Raw genomic sequence first — 25,337 nt, forward strand, 5'->3', positions numbered from 1 at the left:
CCTCACGACACCACATTATTCAACTCTTGCAGTGTCCATTATGTCACACAACCATGTTCAATCCAGTGTATAAGAGCATTAAATAATTTTTATTTCATATCTGCGTGTCACTTTTGCAAATGAGAGATGCCTGTGTGCTACGTGCATGCTTTGCAGATAATGAACACAACCATTATTGCGCGGGTTTGGTTGGCTCACTTTCATTTGACTCGCCCTCATACATTAGAAATGCGAAGGTACAATGAAATACAGTAAAATCTCGTTAAACCGTACCCCCCTAAAATGTAGTTTCGTTTTAAAAGTAGTGAAGTCAAATCCCCGACTCAGTGGCCATTGAACATAATGTGTTTTGTATCCGCATAAACTGTACCAGCTTATTGCGTACGCATCAGTTAAAACGTAGCGTTTCGACTTTTCGTCGCGCAAACACGGCGGTGCGTCGTCTCCATCGGGCATCCCGGCAGAACAACAAGGCTCAGAGCTCGGAACAACGACCTCCAAGCACCCTGTGCGTTTGCGCATGAAGCCACAGCAACATCATTTTGAAAGCGTTATGGTGTCGTGCAAGCGAGGACTCGCACCATTCCAAAGCTCGGATCAAAAAGACGCCAGGTGCTCAGCATAGAAAAAATATTAGACATCGTCCGTGCTATCGAACATGACACGAAGAAGTCGGCACTGGCACACGACAAGGATCTGCTGTTGACTACGGTGTGTGGCATTTGGAATGCGAAGAAGTTGCTAGGCAGCGCTGCTGCGACCACGAAGACATGTCGGCTACGAGGTTCGACTTTTTGCCATTATTCCCTCTGTTGTTGCCGAAGTGTCGCCTAGCGAGAGTGATAAAGACGACACAGAAAGTAATAGCACGGGCGATTCAGGCCCGAAAGTGGCAGAAGCTACACGTTACGTCAGCGTAATGAATGCAATTGTCGCGACAAGAACAGGGGCGTGATAACGCAACTCTATTGCAAACGAAAAGTATTGCAAACTCCGGCGCCCAGCAATGAAAATGCGCCCCCGGGACTTCTGCAGCCCTATTGCGCGCGTGCACCCCCCACAAATTTTACCTGCAGGTTTATGAGGTTCCCGCATCCGTATATGAGTGTCTTATTGAATTTGACAGACTCTTCAGCTTCCCTTTAATGCCAAATGGCTGAAACTTACTAGCACAGGCATTTCTAGAGCCTAGGGTTAGAAAACGGGGCCATGATGGCTGTGATGTGAACCAACTAGCCAAACAAAAAAATGTAGCACGGCTTAGTTGTTTGATCTGGTTTTGTCTAGCTCCACACTAGGCAATAATTAATTATTTAAAGAAGCCCGTTGTTGGCAGCTGTGAGCACGCCACATTGCAATTGTCCAGCAACACTATCAGATTAAAATATTTAGATCGTTTTCCGAAAGACAGTATCAATGACGCAGCCTCTATGCACGGCGCTACTTTAAAACTGCCTCTTTTTTTTAAATCTTTCCTTCTTATCGATTCTTCCCCTGTCCCCTTTCCCAAGTATAGCTAGCCAACCAGGCACATTTTTGATTAACTTGCCTGCCTTTCCATAATCGTTTCTCCTCTCTCTCTCTCTCTTTTTTTCTTACTCTGAATGTTCAGAAGTAGCGCCATACCTTAGCTTTCAAGGAACTCAAGGAGCACACTTACTTTCAGGGAGTTCCAAAGGTACGTGAATATCTTTTACCAAATTCTAGATTTTCAAGGATTTCAAGGAGGTGTACAAATCCTGAAACTGCACTGACGGTGATTCAGAGCTATTGCTGATGTTGCTGTGGCGATTAGTGCCCTTTGGCAGTTACATTTGCCTGACTGTCGCACTTTTTTTTCAGCAGCTTTTCGAAAACGCACATCAATCGGGTTATACTGTAAATAAATGTACAGTTCTGAAAGAACACTTCACCATTCTGAACCAACTTATTGCTGCTGTATTGTGTGTAAAAAGGAATTATAGAAAAGAAACTGTACATGGAGGCAATTGGCCAAGGATCACCAAATTCAACATGTTTTTAGTCAAGTAAGTGGCATAACCTTACCCATCATCTGGTGGTCTTCTATCCACTTGTATACAAGCGAGTTGAATAAACGCTCATTCCAATCACGCACAGACCCAGACGGCAGCACAGTCCCAAGGCAGACCAGGCCACTGTCTGTAAAATGGGCCAAATGGTTGTGGGATGCAAGCTTTATACACACCAAATGAATAGTGCATGTCACACGAGATGCCACAGAAGGTTCCACACTTTATTTCAGTCGCGTGCAGATTCTTATACCAGAGGTTTTTTTTACATTTTTTACATCAACATTTACCTGGCTATCTCGCAGAGGACTGATCTCGTACAAAGACAATACTAATATTTTCCTACAGCTGGTATGGAAACAAATGTTTACAAAAAAGTCAACGATGTCCTGCTAAAGCTCTCTGACTACAGTCGAATCTCGATAATTCGCACTCGAAGGGGCCCAAAAATCTGTTCATATTAAAAGAAGTTCGAATTAACGGAAATTAATTGAATGGAAGACTTACCTGCAGTGGCACACGTGCACTGAACTAGAATATGAGTGGGAAGTTCCACAAGATTTATTCACACGTATTTACAAATTACAGTCAGTTATTATGCGTATCGGTGCTCGTACTGTGATAGGAGGCGGCGGGTGCACGCGAATGTAATAAAAGGAAACAAACTATGTCCCGTGACAATTGCTCCTTCGAACTTTTGGTATGCTTCACTGCACACGACTGCAGTGTTGAGGAGAAGTTGACTTTCGGGAACCGACATTATGCAAATTTCAGCGCTCCGAAGCCATTAGCCCCGAGAACAAACACCAGGGGCGCTGCGAGCGCCGCTTCCGTGACGTCTGGGCACGGACTCATGTCCGTCGTCTTCTGCAGTTCGGGCAGCGGCCGGGTGCCTTCTGCAGTGTTTTCGTTTGTTCCTTTTCGTTCCCTTTGCTTGTATAGTTATGGCGGTCCTGTCAAAAATATTTTTGCAACGTCTTCGTTCACGCAAACTTATTCAGAGCTCATTTCTCAGACAAAAATACAGTTCTCAAAGGCAATGCTACAATGCCAGGCAAAGGAGTGCAGACCAGCTCACTGCGGGTTTTTCAAGTGCGGATCAACAACTGCAAAAATACAGCATACATATAAGAATCCAGTTATGATACCATGCCTGCCATGGTGCAACAAGTATGTCACAAACGCTAGCTATATACGACTTCAACAGTTACCTTGATTCTAATCCGCTTAAACAGGTTTGCTCACGACGAGTGGTTTATGGTATAATATTGAATTTTTGCATTTCTTCACAGAAACGCTTGGCGGTAACACGAGGACTTGACACTGCAGTTTAGATATTACCAGCACTACTTGCTTCTTTAACTGATTCTCAAAATTAGGCTGTTCTTCACGTGTTTATTGTAAGTGGAAGTAAAGCTAATTGAGGCTTACAGCTGTCTCCAGAATATGAAAAGGAATGCACCAATATATATATTCCCCTTTCCGTGCTACACATTCAACTCACTTGAACAATTTACTGGTGTTTGTTACTTGAAGAACATGCTTGACGAGTCTGTTTGGCGAATTGCCACAGGCTACTTGGTCCAAATTCCTTAGTGAAATATGCCTTTTGGACCGTATGGCTGCAGCTAGAAAGAAGCTGAAGCGTCATTCATTAGTAGTATGGGACATATCGAAGGTATCATAACTCCCCGATGGAGGGCCAAAACTCAAGTGAAATATGTAAGGCTTCCGGTGTCTTCCTTATGAAGGTTTGCGAGGTTCTCTTTTATGCACTGACGAAGCGAATAGTTCTCTGTTTGTATAATTAAACAACACTGGATCGAGACATGGTGAGGCAGAAGGTGCTTGAATTTTCCTTTTCTAGGCACCCTAAGCTGCGCTGTAGTACCTCAAGTATACTTTAGGCATTGCAATTGGTGCTGTAAAAAACTGCTTCATGGTTTCAATTTGAAGTTGTAGTGAACTGGTGGGTTTCGAAAACAATACGTGTGTCACCATATTGACAGTCAGTTGCTACCATAGTGTGAGGGATGTGCCATATTGTCGAAAAAGGCTACTCAGGACCACCATGAAACATTTCATCGCTTGCAATTGATTGACTCTCGATCTTAACCATGAAATTTTCTTTCAGGTGATTGCTACTGCGGTATTTGTGAATTAACTATGTAAATACTCTACATGACCCGCCGTCCTGTTAGCAGCCATGAGCAATTCATTTTATGGGGGCCTGTTTCAGAGAGTGGTGAAAGTAGCAGCAAACTTTTCATTCAAAATGCGCGCCTAAATCTTTCTTTTACATATTAATAAAGTGGCCATACTTGACTGGAACAACTCTTTAGAGAAATAAGAATCATAATTACAGCTGCGCTGAGCAGTGTCTTTCCAACATGGATAGCATGTTGACACCAAATACCAAGATTTTTCTTCCATGTAAAATGCAATGTCTCTCATAGCTAAGTACTAAGGGAATGTTAAGTGTTTAGCGAAGCATCATCCACAACTTCACGTGTTGAATTTGCAGACATTCTTCTTACGTAAAATTTATAGACAGACACGGCACATATATGCATTGTAAAACCAGTAAACCCCTTCAACGCTACATGGCTTGCGATATCCAAGCCGCAAATTTTCTCGACTCACGCACTTATGAAGAAGGAACTGTGGTTCAGGCATGGCAGCAGAAAGAAGCTTCCATATGCTTCAATAAGTACGGCTCGAGCCACGCATACCCCAAGCATACACGAAGGGAACGAGCACGTATGGCAGCCGAGCGAGTTGGAAGTGAGCGGCATCCTGGCCATGATATCAATCGCAAAAGGGTGCTACTCCAAGTTCTCTCCGCTAATTGGCGAAGATTACAAAGGTGGATTCGGCGCCGTTCCTAACAGCAGCGAATTGTTTCAATGAAAAACACGGCACCAAACCACAAGAACCTTGGTAGCGAACATCGAAGTAGCTAGGCCTAGCATCGCCGCATTGTGGCTACGGCTGCCAGCAGATCTGCGTGCGAGAGCACCGGCTCGAGGCAGCGCGATAATCGAAATGGCGAAGTTAGTGGCTTCAATTAATGCTATTTCAGACCTGCGGTAATGGCAAAAAGTCTGGAAAGTGAGACGGCAAAGGTTTTCTGCGTCCAAAATTTTAGACGCTCTTATACGCTGACTGTATGGAGTACATGGCAGTGCCGAGACACTAACAGAAGTCACTAACCCATCAAGAACAGAAGTAATCGGTGCTACGCATCTGCACACACCTGCGCACAAAGTTCCACCATGTTTCTTGTTTTTTCTTTGCGCGCGGCATTGACGAGTCTCTCCTTAGCTTTTCCTCTATGGCGGGGTCACAGTAATGCTGGTCGGAGGAGCTGCTGCGTGATTTGGCACACTGCTAAGAGCATTGTCGAAGCGCAGTATGTTCTAATTAACTGTTGCAAATGCTTGCGCATTCGAATTACTGGGGTTTTTTGACCAGTGGAATACACAAAACTTTGACGGGACCACAGTGTCAGTTGCAATAAACCAGAAGTTCGAATTAAGAGTGTTCAAATGATAGAGATTGGACTGTAGCTTCAATCTAACTGTCCACTCACGAAACACAAAGAAAACTACGTAGTTTTTACTGCAAAAAATAGCCAACTAATGAACACTAAGTCTTAAGATTCAACAACTCTCATTTGCAAAGGGTTACCTCGACAGTCAATTAAAGTGGCACAAACATATCCATAAAATTACACTAACCACCTATAAAAATATCTCAATACTGTATAAACTATGTTACATTTTTTCTCTGAACACACCCCATACTCTTTATGTCAATTTTATACATTCGCATATTACATATACTATTACCATATATGAACCCACACACCCCACCACTTTATTGCCAATTATTGTAGCACAAAATACAGTGCTTCAGGCTATTCTCTTCCTTAAAAGATCGGGCTCAGTCACATTTGTGTACCCATTACTTAATATACTACCCGTGAAATAGTGCATTGATTACAATGCTCTCGTTTTGCTTTACAAAATCATGCACAAAATTATTTATCAATGTACCACGTAACCATTAGGATCAGTTACCTCAAGAGCACTAACCGTTCCAGAATCTCAGACCTATTATGGATCATTTACATTCTCACATGCCGCATCACAGCTCTGGAATAAATTACCAACAGATCGAACAGCACAACAGCCATCCATCAGCTGCAAAGCTTACCTTTGCTCTTTTATGCTTGCATCACTTAAAATTATGGGGTTTTACGTGCCAAAACCACTTTCTGATTATGAGGCACGCCGTAGTGGGGGACTCTGGAAATTTGGGCCACCTGAGGTTCTTTAACGTGCACCTAAATCTAAGTACACGGGTGCTTTCGCATTTCACCCCCATCGAAATGCGGCCGCCGGCGCCGGGATTCAATCCCGCAACCTCGTGCTTAGCAGCCCAACACCATAGCCACTAAGCAACCACAGTAGGTATGCTTGCATCACTTGCTCAATGAGTATGTACCATTTTTTTACTGTCTCACACATTGTTCTGTATTCTCACACGCTCTAGTGTTCACGTAACAGCACATAACATAGGGGCCCCCTTCACAACTCCTACGAGAGTTGTAGGGGCCCACCTTTACATCACACCCAATGTACATATCTCATGCGATCAATAAAGAACTTGAAATAACAGAATTTTACAAAATCATGTGTGGCATGCACAAATCTACTCATTGAGGTGGATTACTTGAAGAAGCAGCCATTAGTTTCATTGAAAATCAAAATGGAAATTTGACTAAAAACAATATTTACCTAAGCTATTTACTTTAGAGCACTATTACAATACACGAATGAAGCGAGTGATTTCACAAATTTGAAACAAATTTTGAAACTAGCAGCATCTTAACAAAAGCACTGTCAAACTAGTGGCAAAAATGCAATGCTCTTCCATTTACTTTTTAACAAAATGCCTCTTTATGCACTGAAGCTCAAATTACTGGAACCCCAATGTATTTCATCACAAACTTTGGGAATGCATATCTCAAAACCGATGTCAGCCTCAGCAAACTTTTCAAGTGGATATTGCAAATTCACCAGCTACAATTTGTAAAATATAAATTTGTACTGTAAGTAATTAGTTTGAATGTTAGTTAGCAAAACTTGATTAGTAGTCAAGACATTGATCAAGACATCACAATACAACATTAATCATGATGAACTAGACAAAATATAATGACAGAAACTGTATAATAAGTGGAAACCTGATTATACAACTTTCTCCGGACCATGCAAAAACATCATATGATCCAGGCGTCGTACAATCAGACCTGCGTTCCTGCCCTCTGTCATAGTCTTTTTGCGCTGCCCCTTCAAGATGTTCAACCAGTACCAACTCGCCCAAATGTCTATCCTTCTACAAAAAAAAAAAAAAAAGATTATGTTTACAATACATGGTTTTGAGGGGAAGAGTTGCATGGGGCTCCAACTGTTATAGACTAATACTCATCAAGACTCTGAAACCAAAAATACATGTACTGAATAAGTAAATACTAAAAGAACTCAAGGGGCATTTAATTATCCCTACGTGGATGAATACGAAAGCATTGCAACCACATGACTCAAGCAGGCATGTCAACAGAAGTACGGCAATGTCCAGTGGCACCACTGGCGGAGTCACGTGGCTCGAGCGGCCACGTCAGCAGGAGCACGGCGACATCACGTGACTAACAGTGCTTGTCACAAGATGCGCACAATGCAAGGTGTGGGTTCCAGTGCCTCAATTATCTCTACTTTAATTAAGTTCACATTAATTAGCACCAAAGGTTGTGGGTTCAACTCCAACCAAAGGTTGTGGGTTCGAGTGTCTTAATTAACCATATTGTAATTAACTGTGCCTTAACTTCGCCTTCATTAACACCAAAGGTCAACGGCTCGATGACTTTGGTCCCGCGAATGCCGATGCCGGATTTTCCACATGAGCCGAAAAATGCTTTCATGCTAACAATGCATTGCAGGTGCCTATCCTGCTTTATTGGAGACATCTTGTATACAGGGTACCACGATCCATGCCCGCCAGCATGGTAAAGCTTTCTCTTCTAATCAAATAGCATTCTTTGTCTACTTCCCTTGTTTCGAGCCTATCTAGCTATCTATCTAGCTATCTATCTAGCCAGGCTCTTACGCCGACCAAGTGGCCCAAGTTGTCTATCTGCTTTGTTTCATTATATCAAAATTTTGCTGCATTAAAATTCGAACTTGCACTAAAAGAAATACTATCGCCGCCGAAGTACAGCTGACAACTGTGTGCACCAAAGCAAGACACCCTGAAGCCGAGTGACAAAGAACATGGGGCAACCAAATGGAACTTTACTCAACACATTCATCACTGCATCTCTACAACCACTGCTAAAGGGAGAGGAATGAGCGCTGGAAATGACGAGACCGCACCTGCTATTCGGAGAGGCAGTAGCCAGGGAGACCCTTGCCAGTCAAGCAGCAGTGTCTCCAAGTCAACTAGCAGGATGGCTTTGTGTTCATGAGCCAGCACATCCCCATCATCGTCCTCTGCTATGTGGCCTTCCTCCTCGTCCTCCCCTTCACTTTTCCCCGTCGTCTGGAAATCAGCAGTGATGGGAGCACTGTCACTTGCACTCGAGTGGGACTGCACAGACTGTCAGTAGGACACACAGGTCCTCAATACAGCCACAGTCACTACGGGTGTGCAAATAGCAATGTTTAGGACCAAGTTGAATACACACTGAATAGCACCAAAAGCCAATCAAATGAAATACTTTTCGAAATATTCAACAGAAGCTTTCCCCACTATCATAAAACGATGTTCGCATCCCACTACAGCAAAACATTGTCCATTCTGATTTCACGGGACCTCAATATATATTTTCGAATTAACCAAATGTATCATTACCAAGGGTATCGAGAAAACACAATGCTTATTACGTCAACATGCTTTTATTTACTTAATGAATCAGCAAACCTTGTTCCTATCTAGCACAAAAGCAGTGCGGTAGATGCAACAACTGTCATGTCATGAGTGCTTAGTGCTCGCAGCGGCACAAGCCTCGAGACTTCACAATGCGGCCACGGCGCGAGTCTTCATCTGAGACACGCATTTCACTGACATTAAATTGACATTCACTGACAAAATGACATTAAATTTGTCCACTTTGGATTATCTAAGGAATGCAGTTTATGGAACTGCGATATCTGTTCTTAGTGCAGAGCTACGAATTTGCTAATTTCGTGCTTCTATTTTCTTAAAACTTACCAATTTTTTAAAATCTTTTTAAGAGATTCAGGCTCTAAATCAAATAACTGGTTCCAACAGTCACTAGAATTTAATTTTCTCATTCAAATGCAACAAATTTCATTAAAATCGATCAAGATGAAACACTGGTTAAAAAAAATCGGTAAAATCAGTCAATACGTAGTACAAAACACCGTACAAGTGGCTCACTTACAGCTATTCTATGCCCTGTGGTGCAGCACTGAGAAGGCTGTACTGCACTGCACTTCTTTACTTTCAGTGGAAGGAGGCGTGGACCAAGAAGCAAAAGGATTTCTAAGCAAAGCCAGAAAGTAGACAGCGTTGGCGTAGTGTATGGCAAAGACAACCGCCTGCTTTAAAGGGAAGGACGCCACTCACCGTAGGAAACTTGTCTTGCGGTGCTAGTAACGCCAAGAGTGCACAGCCCGGCTTAGGCTGTACCACAGTGCCGGCCTGCAGACACCAAGCAGCTCTTTCAATATCACAGTAGAAGCAGTGCAGACAAGCGAGTGCCAATGAGTGTTAACTGGAGCATCAATGCATTTCACCAGAGATATTGATATACTACTCAAAGCCGGGGCTAAGCACAGGATTTCTGCTAAATTTATAACACTTCGTAACTGCTCGGTTTCGATTTTACAGGTGGGACACGTGCTCTAAAATGAGTGAATCTGTAAAAATCTGTTTTATGCAGAAATGGTGGTAAAGTGGGCATCGAAGGAGACCAGTTATGGCCTCGACTGCCACAAGCTAGAGTTAGCATATATGCTTCAATAGGGAGCAAAGTTAAACGGAGGTCCGCCACTTCGCTGTCAAACTGAATCAAAGTTGTGGAGGAAAGACATGTCATGTCGACCGGAGCCAAGCTCACCATGACCCTGGAAATTGTGCGCGGCCTGTGAGGCCGACCTGCTTTATCTGGAAGACAACTTTATTATGAACTGAACACCCACAAGCTATGGTAGTTAAATTTCTTCGAAACAAATTTAAATATCCCGTGGCGTGTGCCAAGATGTCACCTGATGCAGAATTATTTGCCACGCATAGCACTCTGATGCCCTATGCCGAAACACATGCCAATCAGTGATTGTGAATGAGTACAAAATAGTGGAAATGTGAAAGAAGTGTGTCATATGATTGCTGCAGCAAAAGAAAGCAGAACAAGAAAGATCAATTTTGGAATAACTTTTTTGAGCATTGGTCATCAAAGAAGGCACCAAGCTGCAGTGATATGGTGGTCATTGACAACTTAGTTTATCTGTGCTTTAGCAGCACCTTCACACTGCATGGTTGCTTCTTGAGCCACCAGTGAATGGGTATGTGCATGGTAGATAAACATGCAACTCTGCTCCGTGTGGGAGCATTGCAGTAACTACCACAAACAACCAGTCTTCTGGTCTTCAAGGTCACCAGCGCATGCAGTCTCGCACCATGCAAAAGCAGTATACAAAACACATGTATGTAAAAATATACAAAATGCATGCCAAACTCGCATCATAAATATAGTGAACAATTTTCACTCCAAAATTTGGATAACATGAGAACTCAAGAACAAATAGCCATAAATTTGTTCAGTAACTCAGTGTCAAGTGCTCTAGCGCTCAATGCATATCTATTTGTCTCTTTGGCTTCTGAAAAGGTGCCCAACCTTATATTTGCAGCAAGCTGCAAATGTTACACGATGGCGGGTTAGGAGCAACGTGCTGATGTAAAAAGAAAAGTATGAGAATGTTCCATTGGTTCAACGTGCTACCAATCTATTTTTCAATGCTTAAAAAAAGGGCAACTCTGGCGATTTTTTTGGGTCAACGAATTTGAATTAAATTTGCAGTGTGTGTTCTTCTGCACACTTCCATCATTTCTTAAATACGTCAGGCTTGAGAGTTGTGCAGACTTTTTATAAGTGAGTTTCCTTCATTCCCTCATACAAGCTGCCTTGCCTGCTCCTCAGCTACTGGCCACGTATAATATGTAAAATGCGGTACAGTCAGTTCACCCCCTTATAACGATAACGGTCTCAACAATATATCATTTATAACAATGAGAAGCTGCTGCACCGTCAACTTCTGTATGTTTTCTATGGTGAAACAACCAGCTTACTACAATGCCCCATGCCACATTATCGGTTGAATGAAGTCTGGCTACTGAGTGTCCATGCCGAAAGGTAATGGAATGCAAAATCCTCGAAAAGAAAAAAGAAAACGAGAAATTTGTGCTGCTGCACGCCACTGCGCAGTTTTCCAGCCTTCTCTGCATTGTCAGCCTCACGCACCTCTCTCCCGTCACCCTTCCACCCCTCCAAACACGAATGGGCTGTACCCATAGCTTTACACTGCACCGCCCTCCAAAACACGAATAGACCGTGCAAACTTCCCCCAGAGTGCTTGCAGGTCCCTCATGCTGTGCCCACTGTGCAGTTCTGCCAATGGATTAAGCCATTCGTGCTAATCTTTGTTGGTTGCGTCACAGTCGTTCCTGGTCATATTGTTTCTCAGCCTCATTTGACTTGCCTCCGAAACGAAAGATGGCTGATCTACCCACTGATCATCAGCAATGCATGACATTGCCGGTGAAAAGAAAGCGCACTGCTATAGATTTGGAAACGAAGTGCTTCTAACTGATGAGGCGACCGTCACGAACGTGCTTTCATTGGATAGCGACGGTGGCAGTGACGACGACGGCAGCAGCAATGACGTAGTCGGTGTTACGGCTGGCGTCTAGCACCTTGTGCAGAAAGGAGTTTCACCCACCATGCCTCATCGAAATGAAGCGTGACTTCTGTTACGGTTGGCACCTCGTGCAGAAAGGACTTTCACCCACCATGCCTCGTCAAAATGAAGCGTGACTTCCTAATTCGCCGTGGTCATCTCGAGTGTCTGCCGGTCTGGCGGAAGCCCTACAGTGTTTTCAGGCCTCTTTTGTGTGTGTGTGTGCGACTTTAAAGGGACCCTTTCCTCGAACTGTCAAGCTCTACAGCGGAACTTCCGCGAACCAGCAACACCCAAAAGAGGAGGACAACCGTCTGCGAGTCCTGGACCTGAGACTTGGTATAACCGGAGGCGGGACGCCCTCCTCCTTGCAGCAGACTCGGTATAACCAGTGACACGGTATAACCAGAGGAGGAGGGGCCCTCTTTCCACGAATCACACTCTGTGCAGGTCACGTGACGTCGACGGAACCAAGATCTCTCCCACGATTGTAGAGAGCCTATTTAAGGGGCTCCGAAATTTACTTTTTGAGATCACTTCATTCTCTTCTCTTCATCTTTCAACAACCTTTGAATAAACCGTGCAAGTTTCGTACTAGAAATCGTCTCATCCCTGCACAGTCGGCATGGTCTACCGGATGCCTACAGCCCGCCGACAACGCCACGCTACCGATAGTAATGTCGGTCGAGCTTCGATAGGCAGGCGTCGCTACAACTCGGAAGTAGTATGATATGCTACCCTGGAATACACAACAAACTGACTGGCAGCGACTGGGATACGGAACCCTGGAGACCCCAACTTGGACAACTACGATATCGTAGCCTCTTCGTCCTGGTGACAACATTCAGAAAGAAGGTGTCTGGATTCATGACTGAATATGGTGAGTGCACGGCTTTTCTTCACTAAGATATCACTTGGCTTTACATATTTTTTGGAAAGTGCAGTGCAGTGATTTTTCTTTAACCGTTGACGGAAGTTTTGAGTGCACCAAGGTTGTTATAGAGTGAAGAGTTAGCAGCAATAAGGGCAGCACTTGAAGGCACTTAAGAAGCCGGAATTGCTAAGCTTGGCCAGAGAGTTGGGCCTCCAAATTGCCAAATCAATGAGAAAGCTGGAGACCACAGAGGCGATCGAAGCGATCGGGGCCAACGACGAACTGAAGGAATGCCTTGAGAGCATTGCAGAAGAGGAAGAGCATAAGCGCTAAGAAGAGAAAGAGGAAGCGCGTAAGCACCTAGAGGAAAAAGAGCATAAGCGGCTAGATGAAAAGGAAGAGCGCGACCGTGTTGCATGCGACGCACTCGAAATGAAGCGCTTAGAGATTGAGCTCCTGAAAGCTAAAAATACTGAAAGGTGCAGTACAGAGGCACGTGAAAGCGAGCGCAGAATGGCAGACTTGAAGGCACCCTACGCAGTAGGAGGGGACATAGGTCTTTTCCAGGCACAGTTTGAGCACACGTGTGAAAAGGCAAAATTCGCGAGAAACACGTGGCCGCAACGCTTGCTTACATTACTGCCACGTGAGGTAGCTGATGTCATTGCCCGCATGGGGAAAGAAGCAGAGGACTTCGATGAAGTCAAAGCAAATCTGCTTAAAAAGTACAGATTATCAGCGGAAGCATTTTGGCGAAAATTCAGGGAAGTCAAGAAGACCAAAAGAGTCATACTCAGATTTTGCACACACCTTGGAGGTAAACCTGAAGGAATGGCTCAGAGAAGAGGGTGCACTCGGCAACGCCAAAAACACAATGCAGTGTGTTGCTTTAGAATGGTTTTACCGCCGGCTGCTAGTAAACATCAAGTATTGGGTTCAGGATAGGCCAGGTGTAGACACTATCACGAGAGCGGCCGATCTCGCTGAGGAGTACGTAACTCGCCGTGCGGACGAAGGCAACGAAGCTCCTAAGAAGGAGATCAATAAATACAGACCCGACAAGCCAAAGCGATGGTCAAAGTCGAGTTGGTATAAAACAATGGCAAGGTCAGATTCGGTGAAAAATAGTGACGAGGACAGCGAGAGAGAGAAGGAACCACCCAAACGGAGTGCAGAAAGGCAGAAGGAAAAAACTTTCAAGGCAAAGAAACCAGTAGTTTGATACAACTGCCAGCAAATGGGGCATATCTCCATGGGGTGCAGAAATCCCAAACTAGTATTGATGTCACTAAGTAGTAACATACAAAATCTGAACTTGCTAGAACCATACATTCAAGACCGTGGTAAACGGCAAACCGTCTAGAGTGCTTCGCGACTCGGCAGCCACAATGGACGTGGTGCATCCGTCGTACGTAGAGGAAGGCCAATTCACAGGAGAATGTGCTTCGATAAGGCAAGCCGTAGAGGCCTCCAGTGTTTGTCTCCCTGTGGCCAAGATTTGTATCGAAGGCCCTTTTGGAGTACTGGACACTGAAGCCGCCGTCTCGGCACATCTCCCGCCGCAGTATCCACATTTGTTTTCCAACAAATCAGATGATTTGCTACGACGCAGGGGAATCAGGTTTAGTGAGGGAACAGTGCAAGCCCCAACTCGTTCCAAGGCAAGGGAGCTCGCAGCCAAGGCAGTGTACGAATGTCTAGTGGTAGAGGAAACAGGTTTGACGGAGGATTCGTCAACCAGCACCAAACAGGACTGCCCTATAGGGGATAATGCGGAAAGTACACCATCTAATGAAGAAATCAGGCAAGCGCCGGAGCCTGAAATGTCTCGAGAGGCAGAATGCAGGAGAAAGTTATTGAACGTAAGCCCTGCCACAATAATTGCTGAACAGGAAATGCGTAAGGCACAAAGCAATGCTGAGCATTACTATGACAGGACGGCTCGGACGCGAGACTTTGAAGTTGGGGAAAAGGTAATGATCCTGAAACCCTCGTTGAAAAACAAATTAGAGGCTCAATGGGAAGGACCGGCTGACATAATTCAGAAATTATCTGAAAAAAAACTACGTAATCAAGGTACCGGGAAAACGAAGGACACCACAAGTGCACCATAGCAATCTACTTAAGGGGGGACGCGGCCCTCGAAAACCAAAAAAATCGCGAAAAGGTCGAGTTTTGAAAAACCATATTTTTGGGTTGTATGTCTCATAAACTACCTGTCCAGCAAATATCAGCACCTAATTCAATTGCAAAGTACCAAAAAAACGCTAGTTTTGATGCCACCGTGGCCCACGAAACACGCGCAAATGCCAAAATGAAGTCAAACTTCGCGCGCACACCATTCTCGGCCCATAAGGCCTGCCCACGCCATCTTGGTGTTGTTTTGACTACAGTGTACTAGAATAGGGGCAGTGTGCTCACTGCCGCATCCCTGCGCCACGTCGCCGTGGCGCACTCAGCGTCGACTGCTTTGGCGCCCGCCAGAGGCGCTGCCGCCTGTTTCTCCTGAAAACTTCCCCTCGATTCGTGTGGAGTGTTCTGTGCTGGAGTGTTCTGGATCGACGTGCTGTCGACTGCAAGTCCAGCCAGCGTTTTCAGCAGTATCCTCTGTGCTTGACGCTTCACTCAATGTGCACTGTGAGTGAGTGAGATTGGCAAGCCGCCGTAGAAATTACTACTTTGCACCGGGGTGCAGAACTAGCTACAGTCGCGTGAAAGATGCACGAAAGGAGTCTTTTTTCAGCGCTCCACGTGATGAAGAACAACGAAAGGAATGGGAGAGGAACCTCCACCGTGCAGATAAGACACTGGATGAATCTTGCGCCGTCTGTGAGTTGCACTTCCAACTACGATTCATAATTAGGGACTTCGTGCACCTTATAGACGGCAAAGAGGTGCGAATTCCTCGTGAGAAGCCACTGCTACCAGAAAATGCTGTTCCCACGATACTTCCGAATTTACCACAGTAGCTGATGAAGACGACACCGAAGCCCAGGAACAAAAGGAAAAGGTGTGAAAATGACAAAGCACCCGCGAAGAAAACAAACCGATGCACACTAGACAATAACTATTCGGAGTTTTCACCAGCGCTTCCGGGATAGACCATGACTCGGCGCAAGAGGAGGGCATTACGGCAAAGCGTCAGCACTGTTTGTCGCTTCTTTTTGATTTAAAGAATCCTTTCAAGTATAGGAGTTCACATCAACTCCCCGACCTTGACCGAGTGCTTTACTGCACGCCGACTCAGCCCGAAATCTCAGGAATAAGCAGAGAACGTGCTGAAAAGCGTGGACAGGACAACGTGCACTCTAAGAAAAGTTTACGCCCTTTGAGTCGTATCTTGGCACACAATAATAATCGTTGTGTCTTATCTGTATTTCTTTTCTTTAACACCGCGAGCCCGGTACTCCCCAGTAACGAATGGCATTCGCGTTATCAGCATGACATATCATTCCCGACAGGAAAGTAGTGGGCGTGGCGTTTTCAAGAAAGGAAACGCAAGCAATTGAAGGCAGATGACGATTATCGTTGTGTGGCAGATATAGACCCCAAGGGGTGTACCTTTGCGTAAGAGTGTGATATAGGTGGGGCAACGTGAAAATGTTTGCTTTAGTAAAACATACTTCCACACTGCATGCGCCTTACCTGAGAAAAATAAAAAACGAAGTGGTGGCTAAATTCGGCGCGGTGGTGCTGGAAACGCGGATGCATGGTCGTTGTGGCAAAACCAGACTCGCAATTTTATCGATCAGCAAGAGAAAACACTAGAGTGTCCCTTGCTACGGTGGCTGCAGCGCCCGTTTCAAGCTATTAACAGAACAGTATTAATAGCAAGGTTAGTTCATTCGTGCTTCTGGCAACAAAACATCGCCAACTATCTGCAGATCAACCGCAACAATAGTAATTTAGTTCAGTGCACACTGCGAAGGTGCACCAAAAGAAATTTCGTGTGTTGCATGTCGTGCATTTTACTTTAATTACGGTCAAAACAGCAACGCGTAGGAAAGTTTCAGGTGACGCTGCAAACCGTGCCACCTGTCGGCGTCGACACGAAGTGCGTCAAGCTCTGCCGCGATGTGAGCGCACTGTAACTCTTCTAGTAGACTGTAGTTTTGACCGTGAATTCTTTCTCTCTGTTCTGCCGCCTTGCAAAACGGCATCATCGGCGCGGTTGAGCCGCTATTAGCATTTTTCCGCGATGCAATGCGGAGCGCTGATTGGCCAGAGCAACGCGTTCAAATCCCGCGGGCTAAAGCGCGCCTGCCATTGGCTGCCGCGTGGGCGGCGGCGGCTGCTCCCTTTGATGCCGCGCCAGCCGCGCTCGTGTCGTTGTTGCCCCTTGCTCTGTCCGCCTCAATGTGAGCTTGCGAGCTGCTCATCACCTTGCACTATCTTTTAGATTATTTTCTCAGCTTTTTTTTTTTTTTTCGCTAGTTCTTCGCTGCACGCGATGCCAGCAAAGCCCAATACAGTGCAGATGTTCGGTGCACGGGAGCGCGATATGCGTCTTGTAAGAGCATTGAACTTCCTATCTTCGGCAGCGAGTGCCGACTGCGTAGGCACTTTTCAGCGGCGGAACTGTGCTGTCAGCTGTCGCCAGTCGAAAATCTGACACATTGAGTGTACCTGGAGCCGCAAGAGTTAACTATAAGCTCCGCAGGAGTTTTCTAAAAAAAAACATGGGTTCAACTTTAAGGCCTGTTTTCTCGGAATGGATTTTTTAGCTAGTAGTGGTGCTGGGAAAGGCGATATCTCAAGAACCGCTCTTCAGATTTGTGTGCCGTTTTTTTTTATTATGTTCCTGAATGACGTTGCCAGGGCGTAACAGGCTTCTTTTTTTGAAAGCTGGTGCAGTTAAATTATAATAAGCAATTCATTTTTGATGAATGTGGTCATTACTGGCAACATCAACTTCAAGGTTGTTTTAAAATTTTTTGGAGAGGAAATTAAAGAAAAGGGCTCTTTAGCCCCCTGGGATATCTATCAAGGGATCATCACAGTGAATTTCAGCTTCCTACGATGTCCTGGCATTTCTCCAGGCTCTTCCTCAAGCATATACATGAGCCACCTAGTTAGACCTCAATAACTAAAACAAATAAAAAGCTACAAGGAATGACATGGCAGGCTATCAACATCGCTATGCAGCTGACCTCAAAGGCTGTCACTCGCACTCGCCTGCACTTCCTTAAATTAAATGTGACTACGTACGTTTGATACGACGTACGACTACGTACACGGGTCTCCAAAAGAAAAGTAGACACTAACGTATCAAGAAAGGGGTCAGGCAAGGAAACACAATCTCTCCAATGCTATTCACTGCATGCTTGGAAGACGTATTCAAGCTATTAAACTGGGATGGCTTAGGAGTGAGGATCAACGGCAAACATCTCAGCAACCTATGGTTTGCAGATAACTTTGTCCTGTTCAGCAACACTGAGGGACGAATTAAAATAAATAATGAAAAACAGAAAAACAATAAACAATAAACAGAGAAAGTGTAAGAGTGGGGTTGACGATTAATATGCAGAAGATAAAGATTATGTTCAATAGCCTGGCAAGGGAACAAGAGTTCAAGATCGCCAGTCAGCCTCTAGAGTCTGTAAAGCAGTATGTTTATCTAGGTCAATTATTCACAGGGGACCCTGATCATGAGAAGAAAACTTACAGAAGAATAAAAATGGGTTGGAATGCATATGGCAGGCATTGCCAGATCCTGACTGGAAGCTTCTCAGTGTCATTGAAAAGAAAGGTGTACAATGACTGCACTCTACCGGTGGTAACATATGGGGCAGAAACTTGGAGGTTGACAAAGCCAAAGAACAAGTTAAGGACTGCGCAAAGAGCGATGGAATGAAAAATGCTAGGCGCAGCATTGAGAGAAAGGAAGAGAGTGGTGTGGACCAGAGAGTGAACGCTTATAGCCTATATTCTAATTGACATTAACCCTTTGAGGGTCGATTGTTTTCACCATATGCGACCGCCAAGGGTCGATTTTTTTATTGCAGATTCCGATTCTTCTTAGGGATTTATTTCGAAAAAAATTACTGTAATTTTTCTAGGGTGACCGTAAAGTAAGAAAAAAATATATTGCGTTGGTATATATGCACTCTTCATTCATGAATAACAACAATAAAAAAAGGAAATAAACTTCTCAGAATAAAAAATTTGATGCATTTTTATGCACATAGTTCAAGGGTTTGAAATCCGCACACGAGAATATTTTGCAAACCTCAAATGTTCCTGCTCTTACACTAATACGTACGTCCATAGCGTAATCGAACTGCGTAGGTGCACGCACTCAAGAAAACTGTTTGGTTGTGTGCCCATCAAAACAGCAACACGTGTGACAAACTTCCGCTAATCTTCATCTTATCGCCAACCAGCTAGGGCAATTAGTTTTTGCGAGTCTTAAAAAAAAGAAAAATGAAAACACATGCATGGCGGCATCCTTCCTATGCGCACCCGTGATCACTAAACGAGCGAGAAACAAGCAGTCGCCCTTTGAGTGGTTAGGAACGAGATAGCCATCAGTTTCGCAAGCGCAAAATATGCCGAAACCGCCCGCAAAACAAAATCCAAACGGTCGCCCGCCCGCGTGCATGCCAATGCGCGAGCGGTGGTATATAGACGCGCAGGAGTGAACCGAGAGAGGGAGGTGCGCAAAAGAAATTCCCTGTATCTCCACATAGTGGCAGCACATGACAGAAAAGAAAAAGTTAGGAAATTGGCGTGCTTTTTAAACATACAGACGGCGCCGTAAATATACGGCATCGACCATTTTCGGACTTGTTCGCGGCGCCGTATATTTATGTCATTGGCCGTCAAAGGGTTAAGAGAAAAATATGAAGCTGGGCAGGCCATCTAATGCGTAGGATGGATAACTGGTGGACCATAGAGTTATAGAATGGGTGCCAAGAGAAGGGAAGCGCAGTTGAGCACAGCAGAAAACTAGGCGGGGTGATGAAATTAGGAAATTTGCAGGCACAAGTTGGAATCGGTTGCCACAGGACAGGGGTAATTTGAGACTGCAGGAAGAGGCCTTCATCCTGTAGTGCACATAAAAATGGGCTGATGATGATGACATACATGGGTATATTTTAACATGTTATGCTGAATTATTATTTAGCTGCAGAGGTGCACTGTTTGCCTTGTATTCCAAATGGGCAGCAAGTGGAGGCCTCTTCGACAAAGCAGCGTGAACAACTGCCTCATTCACCTACCAATGGTGTCAGTACTGGCATCGGCATTCCTGTGAGAAAACTACGTTCTCTAAACGAAGGATCATACATGCAATGTCCTAATTTATTTCTACTTTACAGAACACATGAATTGTGTGCCTGAAGAGAGTAAGAATGATACCGTGTATACTTGTGCAATGGCTGCAGATCTTTTTCTGAGATTTAAGGTGGAAATTGGGGGTGCGGCCATTACACAGAGGAAAATGATTTTTTTTTTCGTAAATATATTTAGTGGTATTTGCCTTTATTGAACTACAGTACTCGCTTGTACTGGCTCTGGCTATTCTTGCTTCTTCCCGTAGTACGTCACCTGCCGGTTGGAATAAATTGTGACGCCCCACAGACCAGCGACGGCAGCGTCTCGGAGACAACCACTAAATCTTGGAAGCTGTGCTTTTGTTACCTGGAAGCCCCGAAAACTCATCACGGCTGCTTTGTTTTGCTGCTGATTAAAAAAAAAAAAAATTCACAGTTCCACCCGAAAGGCAAAGCACCAATTGCGATAGAAAATTAGTAGACAGCTATACAAAGTAAGGATAGTAGTTTCATCGGCCATATAAACTTGTAAACATTCACTTACTAACTAATTTAACAATGATAGAATATGTAAGCGTGACTCAACAAAGACGTAGAGAGAAACAGACACACAGAGACAGTGCTGTCTTTGCATGTCTGCTTCTTCCTACTACGTCCTTGTTCAGTCAAGCTTAGCCATTCTATCATGTACTCAAACGAACTAGCCCGCCAACATGTTTTAACTAAATTAACCAGCACGGTGTCATGGGCACACAGGTAAACATGAACACATCTGCTCAATGAGCTCAGAAACTTGCTGTTGAAATTCTGGGGTGAGGAATCATGGCAGCAGCAAGTGAATTGACCTTCATGCATGTCTCACTTCAACACGAACAAAACGTCGAAAGCACCACATCTGCTCGATGAGCTAAGAAACTTGCTGCCGAAATTCTGGAGTGAGGAATCGTGGCAGCAGCAAGTGAATTGACCTTCATGCATGTCTCACTTCAACACGAACAAAACGTCGAAAGCACAGCGCATATGAAGCTAGTGGCACTAAGCGCACTCTGCAAACATTGCAGATAGCTTTGAAGATGAGGCTCGTACAGGCATGCACTTTGGCCCTGTTGCAGATCGCTTTCAAGACACACAAGCGCCGGCGACGCGTCCCTATGGCGTCCACCAAAGGCGTCTACTACAGGGTCTGCGATTTGTGTGGCCAATGCCGTAGTAGACACCGCGGTTGTCTCCCCTGTGTATGAAGCGGCAGGCGAAGAGGTACCCCAGAAGCCGCCGGAGAAGAACACCCTTCCTCCCTCGCCTGAACCCCCTGCCTCCCATGCAACAGGAAAGGGCACGCGAGATTGAACCGCATTTGCTGGCTAACCCTTACACGGTTTCACTCATGGAACCTCCCAGCCACGGCAGAAATGTGCCTGGAGTGTCCACATAATTGCTATCGCAATAAAAGCTTCAGAATTCTCACACCACACAACAGATTACACAGCCAACTTTCTAAAAAATGAAAGGTGCGACTTATACACAGGTAATTTCGAAATATATATCTTTTGTGAATTTTTTTTACAAAGTTCTGGGTGTGGCCTTTACACAGGTGCAGCCAATACACGAGTACAGTGGAATCCACTTATAGCAATAACCAAGTGTCACGAAAATGCCATTTTTCGAACCAATAATTGTTATAACCGGGTCGCATGAAAAAAAAACCAACATAGGGGGATGGCAGAGCTGCTGCTAGAAAACTATAATGGCGGGGAGGCCCAGTGCCCCTCTCCACCCCCTTCCTACATTCAGCTGCAGATTGTGTTCAGTCATTCAAACTGTTCAAATCTGCTTCCTGCACACTCTGATGGCATGTAACAAGCCACGACTGTCGGCTCTTAAGAATGGCACTGCTATAACAACTGCAAAGAGCTGCAAGCTCAGGCTGCAAGCTGCATGCGAGCTCCACTGAGGTATCACTCTGAAAATGCAAGAAGGTTGTTGCGGCAGCCTGTCAGCTCAAGATATCCAGGAGAAATGCTGGAGTGATATTGCCACAAGCATCTTGCCACGTACTTCTCGCTGGCTTGCACGACAAAACTCCATGTCCGTTGGCCTTGCTTGTTTTACACGAAGCTAGCTGACATACTTCTGTGCAGCAGAAGGTTCCTCACAAAAACGAAGCTCTGGAGGGACTGAATCATCTGCCGGGCCTCCTGTGAGAACAATGGTGAGGCAGCCTGCCCTGCCATCCCTGCCGTCGTCGCTATCCGATGCAAGCATGTTTGCAACGAATGCATCATCGGTTAGAAGCACTTCATTTCCAAATATATATAGCAGTGCACTTTCTTTTCACCGGCAATATCATGCATTGCCAATGATCAGTGGGTGGATCAGCCATCTTCCCTTTCAGCAATGAGCAAACGAGGCTAAGAAACCACATGGCCAGGAACGACTTCGACGCAACCGACAAACACGAGCACGAACGACTTGATCAGCAGAACTGCACAGAATGAGGAGCCAGCGAGCGTTATGGACAAGTGTCTCATTTCAGGAATCACGAGCCATTTGTATGCAGGCGCAATTACAAGCAGGTGCAAGAGAGAAAATCTGGAGGCTTTCACTTTCTGAAAAGCTCAGCAGCGCTACACTATAGCCACTAAGATACTGTGGCACCTGAGGCACCAGTGGAGGGTTTCATATTTCTGTTTCAACTACAGGGGCGGGACTGTCCAAAGTCATTTTGGAGCAATTTTTGGAGCAAGTGAATTTCCATGTTGGAGCAGTCTGGAGCAGACGAAATTGGATTTTGGAGCAATTTGGAGTAGACTAAATTTCATTTTAGAGCCATTTGGAGCAGATAAAATTTCATTTTGGAGCGCTTTGGAGCTGGCCAATGTGAATGTTGGTGGAATAACGAAATATGGTAGTGCACTTAGAAACAACAACGAAACACAGAATAAACCAACACAAAGCGTGCAGTAGAAGCACACTTTGTAGCTATAGAGAAACAACGAAGAAACACAGAATAAACCAACATGAAGCATGCAGTAGAAGCACATTTTGTAGCTATAGTGTACTAGAATACAGATGAGTGAGTCAAGCGGCAGCATGGCACATGCTTTTCTGTAAAGCCGAAAACATTGGTGACACTACGATCGAAATATATATTTCTGCCCCAACCATCATGATAGCAGAAAATGTTGTCAGCCTGGGTCCGTATAAGATAAAGCTACTGTAATCTGTTTTTATTGTGACAACAACTATATGGACACTCCAGGCACATTTCTGCTGTCGCAGCGATGTTTAATATGAAGTCCTGGGGCGATAACATCGTCGCCACACGCCGTATGCTGTATGTGTGAGTAAAAGCATGCGAGGGTGAGCCAATGATGGCGGCTCAATCTATCTCATGCGCGCTAGGAAGGAAAGTGGGGAGGAAGCGCGCGTGTTCCATCGCACTCAAGGCACTGGTGGGGGAGGGGAGGCAGGGTTCACGTGTGCTGGCCACTTGTTGGAAGCGCATAAATGTCCAGCGTTAGTAGCACTAAAATTATGAGAAACTGTGCAGGAGGCACCGTCGCGCAGTGTGCGGAATGTGAATGGCTGCACTCTTTTTCGGAGAACGAATCTGTCGCTGTTCATGGCCGCTGTCATAGCCCGCATGACAAAGTCGTTCTGACCCAGCATGGCGCAATTTAGGTCAATTTTCTGTTTGGCACAGTTCGGCGCAGCAATTCGCATTTGTATCAAAATGGCGCAATTGGCGCAAGTTCCATCCCTGCAACCACCTTGAGTTATATAATGTGCACCCGGAGCTTGGTACACAAGCACTCTTCCACTGCACCTCCAACAGAATTCTGTCATAACCCCGGACACCGCCACTGTCACAATGGTTACAGGAACAGTGGGTACAAGAAATCGTACATTCTGATCAAATACTTATCGGAAAGCCACAACAAAGGCAACTGCTCGGCACCTAAGCACAGGATGGGGTCCTAGAGAGAATGCTGAAGTCAACACCCACCTTGCGTCCAACGTGCCTCAGAAAAAGTGGCGACACTCGCGTGGCCTTGAGCAGCAACACCTTCTCGACATTGTCCACTGGTACCCAGGGCTCTCTGGGCCACCTGTACTTCAATTCCGCCAGCTGCCTCTACAACAGAGCCAAAACGATATAATTCAGCCAACTCAAGAGGCTACCAGCTTGTAGTTTGCAACATAAAGGCAAGAAACCACGTAACCACGGAGGAAGATAAATAGGAGTGCCAACTCAAATATCATGCACTGCATTTAGCGCATTTAACTAATGCCCTGGCAACATGCTGGAGTCAACTTTTTAGAGCACTCCTTCCTCACTTCTTTTTCTGGAAGCTTGCAGTTCTAAATACGCATGCGGCGTGTAAGCGCACCGCATGTACATTTATGCAAAGGCAGGGCAGCAAGGAAAACGTGTGCACAAGAACAAATGGTGCCAGCCAGACCATGACAGCGATAACATGAAATGCATGTCATCAAAGTTTGTCAGCTGATTACCTTGCAGTTGGAAAAAGATGTAGTGGGCCATTGGTGGTGCCCATGAGCATACTGTGTTGTCAGCACTGTGAGTGGGCCATAAGCCAGCCTGCTCACTCTTACTTCTCAGTCATGAGTGTAACCCCCAAATGCAGAAATCTAACTTGGATCGTGCTTGGACTTGATGAAGTCGGCCCGAAGCAAGAGGCGAACTTCAAAGCGCCCAAGTCGGCTTTTGCATTTCATAGACGCTCAAGCTGACTTGTTTCGTGAAGTCAAGACTGTGCTTCAATCCAAAAGCAGGTTGCTCATCTGTGTTCGTGGTTAACAATAAATTTATTAGCGTAAGGCACGCTGTACAGCAAAAAAAAATATGTATCTTTCCAAATTTCTGGAAGGGCATAAGTGCTGAAGTATAGTTTGGGTAAATTTATTCCATCTGGCTACGTCCGCTGCTGCGATGGGCAGTGTTGCTTGCGAAAAGCGCACGTTCCCGGCGGGTTTAAGTGGTCTTCAAATTTTGGTGTCTTGGCATGCTTTTTGAGTTGCAGGTTTCACCATTATTTAGGGGGAGATGAGGGTCCTGAAAACTTTTTTATTTTTCTACATACGTTGCTTAAATTTTGTGTGGAGATATATTGTAGAATGCTGATTTCAGATATGTGTTTTGATTTAAAGTATC

At 45.1% G+C, this 25,337-nt stretch overlaps 1 protein-coding gene across 5 annotated transcripts in view; it reads right to left on the reverse strand.

Moving 5' to 3' along the window:
* LOC142573066 (uncharacterized) overlaps window positions 1–25,337 on the reverse strand; it is a 241,610-nt gene that overhangs the window by 188,064 nt on the left and 28,209 nt on the right. For 3 of the 5 annotated variants that reach the window (XM_075682580.1, XM_075682579.1, XM_075682581.1), the window contains exons 4-7: window positions 24,168–24,296; window positions 9,684–9,758; window positions 8,468–8,690; window positions 2,047–2,160 (exon numbers count right to left, since the gene is read on the reverse strand). In XM_075682580.1, coding sequence (XP_075538695.1) covers window positions 2,047–2,160; window positions 8,468–8,690; window positions 9,684–9,758; window positions 24,168–24,296 — 541 coding nt within the window. The remainder of the gene's footprint in view (window positions 1–2,046; window positions 2,161–8,467; window positions 8,691–9,683; window positions 9,759–24,167; window positions 24,297–25,337) is intronic. The other 2 variants (XM_075682583.1, XM_075682582.1) reach the window with 2 other exon arrangements.

The sequence above is a fragment of the Dermacentor variabilis genome, chromosome 2 (genome assembly GCF_050947875.1).
Source record: "Dermacentor variabilis isolate Ectoservices chromosome 2, ASM5094787v1, whole genome shotgun sequence".
NCBI classification, from domain to species: Eukaryota; Metazoa; Arthropoda; class Arachnida; order Ixodida; family Ixodidae; genus Dermacentor; species Dermacentor variabilis.